At 40.3% G+C, this 14,062-nt stretch overlaps 1 protein-coding gene across 2 annotated transcripts in view; it reads right to left on the bottom strand.

Annotated features, from left to right (window-relative positions):
• The window catches only part of DZIP1L (DAZ interacting zinc finger protein 1 like), a 1,070,134-nt gene that overhangs the window by 446,961 nt on the left and 609,111 nt on the right, over positions 1 to 14,062 (bottom strand). For both annotated transcript variants that reach the window (XM_044070018.1, XM_044070019.1), the window contains exons 8-9: positions 2,399 to 2,539; positions 2,270 to 2,300 (exon numbers count right to left, since the gene is read on the bottom strand). In XM_044070018.1, the coding sequence (XP_043925953.1) occupies positions 2,270 to 2,300; positions 2,399 to 2,539 (172 nt within the window). The remainder of the gene's footprint in view (positions 1 to 2,269; positions 2,301 to 2,398; positions 2,540 to 14,062) is intronic.

Below are 14,062 nucleotides of genomic sequence, written 5' to 3'. Positions count from 1 at the left end.
GTACCTATGTTAGAGAGTTTTGTTAGAAGGAGAGAGTGGGATATAGTATCGAAAGCTTTAGAAAGATCAAGAAATAGTAAATATATGATTTTACCAGTGTCACGGGCTTGGCTGACCATGTCCATGAACGATATGAGGGCAGTGGTGGTACTATGTCCATGCCTAAATCCATGTTGGGTAGGGGAAAGGATGTGGTTGTGAGTCAGATGGTGAAGAAGTTGAGGATGAATACATTTTTCTCGAATCTCACAGATGGGTGACAGTATAGCAATGGGGCGGGAGCTGGTGGTGTCTATGCTGGGGCCCCTCCTTGTGAAGAGGGAAGATATAAGTTTTTTTCCAGATGACGGGTACATAGGATTCTTGGATAGATCTGTTGAGAAGTATACTGATAGGGTAAACGATTGAGTTCGCTGAGATTTGCAGGTATTTGGTGGGTATATTGTCAGGGGCATTTGTGCATGGTTTGAATTTTAGAAGCAATGTTTTAATAGTCGAGGTGGGTATACGTGGAAGAGTAAACTTGGGAATAGGGGGTGTACTGGTGTTGGCTGTGGAGAGGTCTGTGATGGACAAGATGGTAGTGGTTTTATCGGCTGTAGTATCTATGAAATAGGAGTTGAAGGTGTAAGCAATTTCATTGGGTGTTTTACTTGGGTCTGGGCAAGGGTTATTACTAGAGCCTGGGTTTAATAAAGAGCTGAGAGACCTGCAGAATTTCTTTGGGTTTTGTTTGTGTTGATTTTGTACTGTAAGATAGTGTTCTTTTTTGTTTTGTAGTACTAGGCTATTAACCTGGTTTTGGAACGGTTTGTATTGGGTGAGGTCAGATGGGTTTTTGTTTTTTTGCCATGATTTGTCCCTGCGTTTCATGAGATCCTTAGTGGATCTTGTTAGCCAACTGCAGGTTGGTCTTTACTCTCTTTTGTCTAAGGGGAGCGAGACTGTTTAGTATGCTGAGGAAGGCTGAGTTGAAAAACTCAACTGCCTCATCAAGGGGAAGTGATTTTAGTGCATCCCAGTTGATGCTAAGCAACCTTTAGTTAAAGATAGATGGACAGAACTGGGATTCATCTCTGGTAACCCTGTACTGATGTTTATTAATTGTTGTGGTACATTCACGTTGTATAAAGGCCATTCACGTTGTATAAAGGCTGGTAAGTGGTCACTTATACTGTTGGAGAGTGTACCAGTGGACGTGATCTTATTTGGGTCAGACACTAAAATCCAGTCTAGGATACAGCCATTAGTATTAATTTTATTAGACCTGGTTATGGTGTTAACTAGCTGGGTAACCTTATACAGATGGATATTGCAGTTAGAGTGATATGGGGATATGTCTAGCCAGTTGATATTTACGTCTCCCAGTATGACAGTCTCATTTTTTTTATGTTAGTAGATGCCAAAAGCAAGGATTTCCTCAAGAATTCAGATGTTATTACCTGGGGGAATGTAAATGACTGACTATCACACACAGGTTTTTGCAATTATTCATTTTAAGGAAAGAAACTTAGAAGTTCGGCTGTGGAGAACTGTGGGATGGATTCTGTATATGGGACAACAGTGAAGGACACGGGGTATATTAGAGAGATGCCTCCACTTTTTTGGGGGGGTCTGTCGGCCCTAATATAGGTGAATCTGGAGGAAGGAATTCTGTGTCCTTAATATATGGTTTTAGCCATGTTTCAGTTGTGGCAATAATATTGGGTTTGTTGTGGGCTATCCATGCATGGAAGTCAGGTATTTTATTTCTGATGCTGTGTAGTAGTGAAGTTTATTGATTTATGGGAGTTGGGCAGTTGCAGAAAAGAGGAGATGGGACCCGGGTTGTGATGTATGTCTCCGCATAGCAATAGGTTTGTTACAGGATATGGGAAAGTAGGGCATTGTAGTTTCAATTTTACTCTGATTGGATAATTCAGAGAGCAAATATTATTGTTGTGGTGATGGTGGGGGAGGATTTTTACTCTGGTACATAATAATATGCCAATGTGCCTTAAATAGTCTTAAGTTTGATACCTCTTAATCACCACCAGTGTAGTGTGCAACTTCCAACAAATCACTTGAACAGGCTACCCCTAAACAGAACCACTTTAGGTTAGCCAGTCCTTGTTAACAAACAAATAAAAATATAATCTACTCCTTGATGCCCAGTAAAAACAGCATAAAAACAGGTACTAACAACACCAAGGACAGCCCCAGACAAGACTTTACTGCATCAATCCAGTCACAGCGAAATACTAATAAATAAAAATGAAGAAAATCTTACCTTCGAAACTTCTTGAATTAAGCTGCTTTATCTGCAGAAAAAAACAGAAACACACAATAATTATATCAATTTTGTCTTGAACAATCAGAATTCTGCAGATCAGGCACACAAATCTTGTAAAAGTGATACCATTTCTTTCTGTGACTTGATGAGCGTGTTCTGCTCCTTGAGCTTTGAATTAAACAGGCTGACCTGTTCTTGGTAACGCTCGGCTGCTTTATTTTGATCCTGAGATAAAAACGCCCTCATTCTCTCAATCTCATCCTTCAGCTAGTGAGGAATAGTAGAAAACATACCAGTTAAGCCTAAGAGTAGCATGCTATCATTTAAATACTTCTGTGTGTTTGTAATGGAAAAAGTTCAAGCAAAGTAAACCTGCTTAATATTTTCCTGTTAGACAAATTCAGAGTTTTGAATACATTTCATTTTATTTGGCAAATTAAAAGTTGTTCGGAGCACATTAAAAATGTTACTAATCACAAATCTAATCAACTGCACACCTGGAAGTAGCAGTACAAGCTGCTTTAAAACTTTATAATACTATTTATTTTGAAATAAATTGCAATAGGTACCTCTCCTGCATCACCATTCTCTGTAAACACCAGTGGTTACAACCAAAGAGATGAATAGCGACATTCCCCTTCCTAGGGTTTTCTGATTCATACTGCCCTTCAAGCTTTGCTCTAGGCCAGCATGAACTTGAACCCCCTGGAGAAGAACAGTTTATCTGAGTTAGCTTACAAATGTTATGCATTTCTGTTTACAGAAATCATCTCTGGAGGTTGATCTGTTAGTGCAAGAGTAGCATGTCTACCTGTGCTACTGGTACTTTGGGTTCAACTAAATATCTACAGCCTTGGATGTCTTGCCATGGATGACAAGACTAAAGCCATGATGGGCAGCTCTTCCACCTCACTGGGAAGTAATGGAGTCCCTATTCGCAGGTTCACCCATGCAGGAAGCCAGAGGTTAGTTGGGGCCATTCTGAAAATATGGCAAGCAGATTGTATATATTGGTTCACTTAGCATACTGAAATCAACATCTTGGTTCCCTTGACACATGCAAAGCTAGACTGAAACACAAATGAAGGAAGCTCTCATTCTGATACAAAGTTGACTCCTGCCTACCTGATCTCATCCCCACAACTGTCAAAGTAACAGCAACAGCCCCATTGTAAAGATAGGAATTTGTCATACTACATGTTTCCCTAAAAGGTGGACAACAGTGATACTGGAGAAGAAAGTAGGGTTGTGCATAAGTAAAATTACAATAACAGCAGATCTTAAAGTGGTCACTGTAACAGCAAATTATAACCCATTTGGGTTTCATCCCAGTGAGATTTTTTTTAACAGCAGTCCATTATCTCTGTAAAGGTTTATACTGGTCTTGTACTAACATTTCACTGAATCTTGGTAATTGTCCAAGGGGTTCATATAAACCCAGTGACACTAGGTGTCTTACTATATTCTTAGATCCTTCTAGTCTCCATAGAAAATTGTGTCTGTGATAAGTTATTACCCAATGAACAGTTCTTGGGGGGTAGTTTTACTACTGCAATGATCATTCTTTTAAGATCTACTATTACAGTATGTATACGTATACAAATGTACTCTCCCAAGAAGAGAGGTTCACTGTTAATAATAGACCATAACACTAACAGACTGTAACACCTGGGTAAATCTCAAAGCAGGACTATCAAGCAAAAGAGATGAACAGCGAAAAACATTTCCTGGAACACAACCATGACAAAGCCTGCCCTACCCCAAGACTGCACCCAACTTGTAGAGCTTAGTGCACATATTCACTGTGGGCCAAGTTACAGCTTCTAAAATGTCTTGCAAAAACAGTTCTGAAATATATTGCTGATGCTGCTGCTACCCTAGCAGAAAATGTTTTTATTTTGCCTTGTGAAGGTTAAAGCCATTTGTCATGGCAAAAAGCAGTGTAGTGGGTCAACCATTTACACAGTCTGCTCATCAACTGGGTCTTCATTCACCTTTGTAAAACAAACAATCAAGCAGTCCTTCTGATTCTGTGTTTCTTCTTTATTTTAGCGGCCTACGTATGTCTAACAAATGTATATGAAGTTAACAATCACTCAGATACCCTGAATACAAGTCTGGCATCTAAACAGACTGGTTAAGTGCTATTACAATATTCTGGCTATCACAGTGGATTAGTCTTTAATAATACTCTTTCATTATGGAACACCCAGTAGGAGATTTAAACACGAGGGTCTGTAACTCTGAAATTTGAAATTCTCCTGGAACTTTGAAAAAAGTTTCTTCTAGGAAAGGGAATTGTGCTCTGCAGATTCCTGGGATTCAAAATAAGTAAAGTGAGCGTTCCCTAAGCTATCTTACTAATGGGAGCTTTTCCATTTAGGCAGGCACTGTCTGGCAGATAAGGAAATAACTTGCACAGCCTACCACCTATATTACTGAGCTGAAGGTTACTGAGCTTATCAGCTTTCCACATTGTTAAGTAAATTATTTTTATAGCTTGTCCTCCTTTCATTTAGCTTTGGACCAAACAGATAGTGAGTTACTTGTGACTGGCTATTACTGACTTTTGGGCATGGCAGTTGTGGTAGCTGCTCCTAGAAAGAGGGTGAACAGTTTTAATCCCACTTCCCTAAAAATGTCTGCTGGTTTTTCCTGATCTTTTGTCTGTCTGCTATTATATATATATATATATATATATATATATATATATATATATATAAATATATATATATATATATATATATATATATATATACACACACACACACACACACACACACACACACACACACAGACTGCCTACACTTGTTGCATGTTACTTCTTCTGTATAAGGAGTTTTGTTGCAGAAATCAACATTAATAAATATTTTTCAAAGAATGTTAAAGCTGATTTACAGAAAGTTGACTAAAGCATAATTCTCATTTTTCCCTTCTTCGTGGTTGTGGAACCTTGGAGTTACCACACATAAGTTACTGTAATATGGGGGCACAGCCCGCTACATTAGGAGTGTGGAGGTTGAAGAAGCCCCACACATGCAAAAAAAAAAAAATAAATAAAACAGTATTTGAAAATATGGCTACCAGAGGTTATTTATGTTGGATACAATTTTTTTAGGGGTATTTGGTTTATTTTCTTATTTGATCATAAAAGTAGCAGGATTGGTTAAACTTGGTATTATGATCATGTTTTTCCATGGTATATCATGTTTTCAATGAAACTGGATGATGTATTATGCCTCAACCAATTTCTTCTTCCATCTAACATAATATAATCAAAGACATACACACACATAAATAACAAGCAAGTAAAACTGACCAAATTGCAAGCTACCCATGCATCACATGAAAAAGCTAATGCAGGACTACCATACCCTTACTCTATTACAGACTTCAAAAGCCAACAAACTGCTAATTACCATGGAAAAATTTCAAACACAGAAATACTTAAGGAAAAAAAGTAAAATAATAATATAACTAAATCTGCATAAAAAAGAAAATGAAATAGGATTCATAATTGTGGCACAAAATAAACAATATTTATTGCATTAAAATCATAAAAAAATAAATTTAAGTATATTATCTGATCAATAACAGCAAAGGGCACCCAATACAGTAAAAAAAAACATTCAAACAATGTAAAAGCATAAACTTCACAAACAGAAAATAAAGCATTTTAGGAACTGGCAGAACATTAAATACATGAAGCAGAAATAGCCACAAAAGTAGCCTCCCTACCATAGGAGTCAAGTTACATACATACACACACACAAATGCGGTAAGAAAAGGGCTCTGCCAGGCATTGCTTGACCCACTACATAAATCTGAAGATCCAGAATACAAAAGTAGATTACTGCATGAACACAAATGCATATTAAAATAGAAATAAAGTGCAGACACCATTCTCACAGAAAAATAAAGGCAACAGCTACACCAATGTAGGAAATTAAAAGTATGGGAGAGCATTACTGCTTACATTTTTCAAGCTTTTGGGAGTCGCCACCAAAGTGCATATCCCTGCAAATATTTTAAGGCTGCAATAAACATATCACAAATTAAACCAACTTAAAAATGAGGAGGGGAAGGGGAGCTTTAATCTTTCAGTTTTTGAAATGGTCAAAATATTCACAAAAGTAATCAATTTAAGGCTTTATTACACTGTAAAGCAACATAAATATTCATGAAGCACTGCTCTACCAATATGTCTCATCTGGATTCATTCACCAATCAGAACTCATCTGACATATTGTGTAGTGTTACAGCAGCTATTTATAAACTGGAGTGTGCAACAGCCCACAAAATAACAGTTCCTTAAATAACTAGTCTGAAAATTTCAGACAAAGCTTTGACAGAGTTAAAAAGTTACAACCCTGCACAACTATCAGATTTTTAAAAGTGGTAGCAGAAAGTACAGTTGTGTACCTAGCATAAATGTAGATGTTCGAGTGTATTCACTGTTGCAGTCATTACTCTAGGGTTATCCTGCTGGCAGGCTACCCTCAGTCGGCCAGAATTCCAAAGTCTAGGTCCGGCGTCGGTTGCTGTTGCCTCTTCCCTGATGTCAGTGAGCCAGGGGTTATAAAAGATGCAGCCGACGCCATTTTCTTCAGTTTTTCTTGCCCCAGATGTCAGGTGCCCCCAAATTGGTAGGCTGAAAATTATGCCAATAAAAATGCATGCACACAAATAACATTTTCTTCATCTACAAGCAAATACAACAAATAGGTTGTGTAGCATAGAGAAGTGCAAATAAGTCCCAGCAAAGAAAAGGGGGATGGTGGGTGGGTAGCCTGGACTGCAACAGTGAATACACTCGAACATCTACATTTATGGTAGGTACACAACTGTACTATGTTCATCGCGATTCCTGTTGCGGTCATTACTCTTGGGTTGACTCCCAAAGCTGAGGATGGGTGGCTGGGCTAAATAGGATTAGGAGAGGCTATGAGGCCCTGCAGAACTGCAGTGGCAAAGCCTGCTCTGGACTTAGAGTAAAGAGGTAAGTGGTAGTGCTTTGTGAAGGTATGCACTGAACTCCAAGTTGCAGCCTCTAAGATACCTTTGGTTGATACTCCTCTGAGGAAGGCTGCTGAAGTGGCTGCTGCTCTGGTGGAATGAGGCCTAATGCCCTTAGGCACTGATTTGCCATGTTGAAAATAGCAGAAGCGGATGCAATGGCCTATCCATTTAGAAATAGTCTGTTTTGAAATAGCCTTTCCTTGTGATCCTGCAGCATATGACACTAAAAGTTGCTCAGTCTTTCTGAAAGCTTTAGTTCTGTCCAAGTAGAAGCGTAACTGCCTGTGTATGTCCAAAGAATGCAGAATTTTCTCACCCTTGTTCTGTGGATTTGGATAAAAGGTAGGCAAGTGAATGGTTTGGTTGAGGCCCACACTGGACACCACCTTAGGCATAAATGTAGGGTTTGTCCTCACAGAAACCCTGTCTGGATGAAAAATTCCACAGCCATTAGTGCTTCTAACTCCGAGACTCGCCTTGCAGAGGTTATTGCTAGGAGCAGTGCTGTTTTCCAGGATAAGAATTTTATATCTGCTGTTGATGCTGGCTCGAAAGGACGTAGTGTGAGTTTTTCCAAAACATAATTGAGGTCTCAGGCCGGAATTGGTGCTCTCCTTGGAGGCCTAATGTTTCTGGCCCCTCTGAGGTACTGCCTTAATAAAGGATGAGAAAAGATAGGTGGTTCTGTATTGTAGTGGGCTGAAATGGCAGAGGCATGAATCTTAATTGATGAGAAAGAAAGGCCTTTGTTCAGCATCTCAGTAAGGTATTGTAAAATCTGAGGGATATTTGGTACACACGTGTCAATGCCTTGTTCCTGGTTCCAAGCACAGAATCTCTTCCATTATTCTGCATAAGATTTTCTGGTACTGGGCCTCCTGGCCTCCAAGATAACATCCATAACAGCTTTTGAAAGAGGAGTGTTCTAAATGGCTACATTATCCGCCATGCTGCCAGATTTAAGGTCCTGAGTTGGCTGTGCAGGATCTGATTGTTTTGTTGGGTCAGCAAGTGAGAAGTTTGAGGCAATATCCATTCTGGACCTTGAGACAAGCTCTTTAGGATTGGGCACCAGTGCTGGCATGGCCAATCTGGTGCAATCAGTATCATTTTTGGCTTCTCTTGTCTGACCTTGAGGAGTACCCTGGGAAGGAGAGGCAGTGGGGGAAAAGCATATACTGTTAGATTTTTCCAGCTGAAGGATAGGGCGTCTACTTTCCATGCTTGCTTGTGGTAAATCCTTGTGCAAAATCTCTTCAATTGGCAGTTGTGAGGCAAGGCAAATAGATCTATGTCTGGGCATCCCCATTTCCTTATTATCATGCTGAAGACTTGTGGATCCAGTTTCCATTCGTGGGGATCCATGAGGTTTCTGCTTAGTTCATCTGCCAGAGTATTTGTTTTTCCTGGCAGGAATTGTGCTTGCAGGTGAACTTGAAAAGCCAATGCTGTGTCCCATAAGGTCATTGCTTGTCTGCAGAGGGGGTAGGAATGTGTATCTCCCTGCTTGTTTATGTACCACATGACCATAGTGTTGTCTGTCTTTATCAGTAACTGTCCTGGGTGAAGCAGGTCCTTGAAAGCTGTCAGGGCATTTTGACCAGCTAGCATCTCTTTTTGATTGATGTGAAGATTCATCTGGTTTGCAGGCCATGTGCCCTGAATACATTTTCCTGCCATATGGGCCCCCCAGGCATAATCTGATGCATCAATTGTCAGTGTCTGTCTGGCTGTGGGTAAACTGAATGGCAGACCCCCTTGTTGTGGTGACAGGCTTCTGCCCACCATCGAAACCCCTGTTGCAGGCAGGGAATGAGTGCAATTACTGTCTCCAGGCTGTTGCAATGCTGAGTCCAAACACTTTTTAGATACCATTGTAGTTTCCTCATATGCAGTCTGTCATATGGAATTAGGAGAATGCAGGATGCCATGAAACACAAGGCCTGCATGATTTTCCTTGCAGATAGGTGCATTTTTGTTGCCAATTTCCTGAAGTAAGTAGTCAGTTGCTTTTGTTTGTCTGGCGTGAGATAAGCCATCTGGGCAGTTGTATTTAAGCTTGCACCCAGGAATATTATCTCTTGAGAGGGAACTAGTTTTGATTTCTTCTCGTTTACTGTGTACCCTAGGCCAATTAGTAATCTTTTTACAAACACCAGATGCTTTAGAAGATTGCCTTTGTTCTCTGCTTGAATTAGGCAGTCATCCAAGTAGGGATATATTTGAATTCCTTTTTGTCTGCAAAACGCAATTACTGGTACCAGGCATTTTGTGAAGACCCTGGGCGCAGTAGATAAGCCAAAGGGCAGTGCAGAGAATTGGTAATGCACTGAGCCAGCTATGAATCTGAGGTATCTTCTGCAAGATTTTCTGATTGGGACATGCAGGTATGCCTCTTTTAGGTCCAAAGTTATGAGCCAAGCCTTCTTGCCCAGCATGGGCAGTAGCTGCTGTAGAGTCAACATCTTGAATTTTGGAACTTTCAGAAACGTATTTAGTATATACAGGTCCAGTATTGGTCTCCAGGTTTTGTCCTTTCTGGGTATTAGGAAGAGTCTGGAGTAAAATCCTTGCCCCTGCTCTTGTTGTGGTACTTGCTGAATGGCCCTCATGGCCATGAGGACTGTAATTTGTTTTTCTGCCTCTGCCCATTGATTGTGTGGCAGGTCTGGCATACCTTTTGACCTTGGTAGAGTGTGAAAATGGAACCTGTAGCCTTGTGACACTATGTTCAGGACCCATTTGTCTTGGGTAACCATTTGCCAATTTGATGAAAAAAGTGCTAGTTTTCCCCCTAAGGGGGCTGCCAAAAGAAAAGTGCTTGGATCTGGTAGTGGAAAGTCATTGGGACTGTTTCCTGAAAGGCTGTGATTTGTCTTCTCCGCTTTTGGAGGTAGGAGCACCCCATTGTTTAGGCCTGTATGAGCCTTGGGGCTGAGATCTGCCTCTGGGATGCCTGTATCTGCCTCTTTGTGGTCTGTCTGACACTGGAAAGGACCAATTTTTAGATGGCCAGTTCCTGCTAAACCTGGGTGGCTGTACCTGTAAGAAATCCTTGACTGTCTGCATGGATTTTGCTTTATCCTCCATTTTTTTCAACACCTCTTCTGCTTTAGTACCAAACAAAGTATCATGCTGTAATGGTGCATCTAATAATTTTGCTTTAACATGATCAGGCAGATTCTGTTCCTTTAACCAAGCGTGCCTTCTAATAACAGAACCTGTAACAGCGGCCCTGCAAGAGGCCTCCAGTGAATCATAACCACATTGCAAAGTATGCTTTCCCACTTGTTCAGCTGCATGCAATAAATCCTGCAATTCCTTGTTCTCTGAACATTCAGTATTTGTCAACAATTTCTGTTTAAGCAGTGACATTAAATATTGCTGATATTTAAGCATATGAAACTGACAATTTAAAGCCCTTACAGCCAGAGTAGCAGAAGTGTAGACTTTTTCCCCCACCTGTCTAGAGCCCTAGAATCCTTATCAGAGGGGACAGGGTTTTTTGCAGTGGAAGCTTTAACCCCATTGGGACCCTGAGATATAGTTTCTGGGTCAGCAGTGGGGTTTTTATATAGGAATTTATGAGAATCCGGGACCCTGTAGTATCTGTCTGGCTTAACAGGTGCAGGGGGTAAAGAGTCAGGGGACAGGCCAGACTCTGAAAATACATCATCTACAATGTCTAGAACAGGTGGAATAGCAAGGGGTCTGTGCTGAGGAAGTAGCAGAAAGTCTCTGAGCCTTTTTTTAGATTCAGAAAAATATTGGCTCTCCCAGTGGAAATGCTCCCTCATGGTATGCAGGGTTTCCCCCAAAAGAATAATCCTCAGGAGGAGAGGCTGAAGGAATGGATTCTTCAGCATCAGAATCCTCATAGGGAAGCATGGAGTAATCCTGTTCAGAAGAGGAATCAGAAGAAATAGAAACCTGATCAGAAGAATCATACTCTGTCTCTTGCCTAGGCCTCTTATCAGGAGGGGGATGGGAACCCCTGATCAAAGTAATTAGGTCTTCGGCCATTTTCAGCATCTGTTTTTTTAGGCATGGAAGTCTGAGTAGGAGAATGTTGTACCTGTTTCTTTGTCTTTAGTGTCCAATACCTTGAGTATCCAGAGGCCCAGTCGGCTCCACATGGGAGTCGGAAGCGGCCTGTGGCTCTGAGGTAGCAGGTGCCAGGGGCTGCGAAAGCACCTCACTGAGAACTGGCGACTGGCCTAGCAGAGGCCTCGTCGTCGGTTTTGGACCTCGGATGCCTATCCTTTTCCTTGTCCTTGCGTTTTCTGTAAACTCCGGTTGTCGGCTGGTCCGATGGCATTATATAATTAAATCTTCAGCCAAAGTAATGAAGTGCAAAATCGAACCGACGCTTAATAGTGTGTTGGTTAAATCTAGCACAAAACTGACAGCTAGCAATGTTGTGATCAGGGCCCAGGCAAGGAATACAGTAAGAGTGAAAATCCTTATGAGGTATTTGCTTCCCACAAGAAATATAATTGTTAACTTTTTCTGACATCGGACTGGATCAAGAAAAAAGTTTCCCCAATGGGGTACTTAGCTTTAATGAAGACTTTGGTTCTGAAATTCGGATTCAAAAATCTCAGGAGTCGGCCGACCGGCACTGGCGAACTGTTTTTGCTTCGGGCACCGCGCGGCAAGAAAGACTGAAGAAAATGGCATCGGCTGCATCTTTTATACCCATGGCGCACTGACGTCAGGGAAGAGGCAACCAGCAACCGACACCGGATCTAGACTTTGGAATTCTGGCCGACTGAGGGTAGACTGCCAGCAGGATAACCCTAGAGTAATGACTGCAACAGTGAAACACTATGAACATCTATTTACATTAAGATATTACAAACATAAAATTACTTTACATAAACTATTAAATTTACAATTTAGAGTGAGAAAATAAATACTAAAATAAAATGCCAATTTTAAAAGTGCAATAATGCACTTAGGCATGTGCATGTCACATACATTACTACATACAACGATTGTAAGGCACTTAAACCTTTGGGATCATGCCTCACAGCACTTCTGGGTATATGGTAATCTCTGTTCCACGCACAACACCTCTTCCCAATCTATGCTAACCTCCTGTGATTGAATCTTGTAGTTATCAAGATATATTTTATATTCCCTTATAATGATCCCTTTTTAACAGCATCTTCTGTTATAGCCTCAGGTAAATAATCTACCAGAGCCATGCTTTTAATTAGCACTCCCCTAGCCCTTTCTCTTTGCCTATATTCTGTTATAGATTGCTGATAGGGAAGGCAATCTTTAACCTGCAGTTCACACTTCCGCTTGGACTCATTCCACTTTATTACCTTTCACTCTGACTATATCCTCTCAACACCCTGGTTCCTTTGTTAATTTTTTCCAGTGAATTTTAGTCCCTGCTTGCTTATTTTCTATACTTATGCTTACAGTTTTCCATACTGGTAAAATCTCCTTTCTCCATTCCTGTCACTTCATTTTTAGAATATTTTCTAACTACAGCATTCTATATGGCTGTTGCTATTCCTCTTAAGAACCAAATCCAAAACCCTACTCTCCCCTTATTTCTTAAACTCTTACTCAGTTTTCTTAAAAAGAAAGAAAAAAAAAGGAGAAAAAAAAAAAAAAACATCATCATGGGGCAACGGAAATCAAGCTTTTTGGATGCCAGTATGCTGTAACCCTGACAAATGAATCTACAAAACTATGAACAAACTAGAGTATGTTTTCTTGAATCTGGTTTAAAATACCACTTTTATAAAACATTATACATCCATTTTATAATAACCTGCTTTAGCCTTTACAAGGTGATGGAGAATAATGAGCCTATTCTGGCAGCCAGTCGGAGCAAGGCACCCACACGTGTATTGGACAGGTCACCAGTCTTTTGCTGACTGCAGACACACACACACACACATCCTCACACTTGTACTTTATTGTGCACAAGACAAGCACATACAGGACTTTCAACATTGTTGCACACTGATCAACAGCTTAAATTCAGCTCTCTCAGTGTGAAAAAGAGATAGATATAGGGGCCACTAACTCTGCCAGATTTAGCAAATTCAGTTACTGGCTATTAAGTATACTGCCCAAATGCCAGCAAGGAAGAAACTTAGAAAGCCTGAAAGAAAATCAACTAGGATAATCCTGCAGCTGTTCAGCAAAAAAGCAGTTCAAGCTCCATCTTTGGTGGAAAAATGCGGCTATCTGTAATTTACAAGAAAAAAATGTGTTCCGAGCTTATTAAAACAGCAAAACACTGAAGGAGTATAACAACTCAAATAACAATAGGCTGAAAAAGCTTTAAACAGCTATTCAGATGAACTGAAAATATTACAAAAAAATCACAGGTCAAAATGAAGAAAAGTTTTGTTTAAAAAACTAGTAGAGATTGAGGACACAGCATGCAGGGAAAACCTGAGATTTTCTGCTGTACCAGAGAAAATGGAAGGAAAGGAATGTATTCATTTTACGAAAGCACAAATGAACAACTGGACTGATATTCCACAGCACAAATTGTTAAATGAAAGGACACATCGTATGCAAGCTCCAAACCTGGCCACGAGAAAGCAGTCAAGACCTGTATTAGTAAAGATGCAATCATACCAGCAAAAAGAGTTGATCCTGACAAAACTGTGGCAGAAGGGCAAAGAATTAAAAACTGGCGACAGTAGAGTGTTTGTGGAAAATAATTATTTACTGTAGTCCAGGCAGAAGAGAAGCAAATTTATCCCAGCAATCAGGGAATGTCAACAGGCTGGTATG

Source organism: Protopterus annectens, chromosome 4.part1 (genome assembly GCF_019279795.1).
Source record: "Protopterus annectens isolate FY-2018-M chromosome 4.part1, PAN1.0, whole genome shotgun sequence".
NCBI classification, from domain to species: domain Eukaryota; kingdom Metazoa; phylum Chordata; order Ceratodontiformes; family Protopteridae; genus Protopterus; species Protopterus annectens.
The sequence above is the reverse complement of the archived record's forward strand: the minus strand, read 5'-3'. Positions and strand labels throughout refer to the sequence as shown.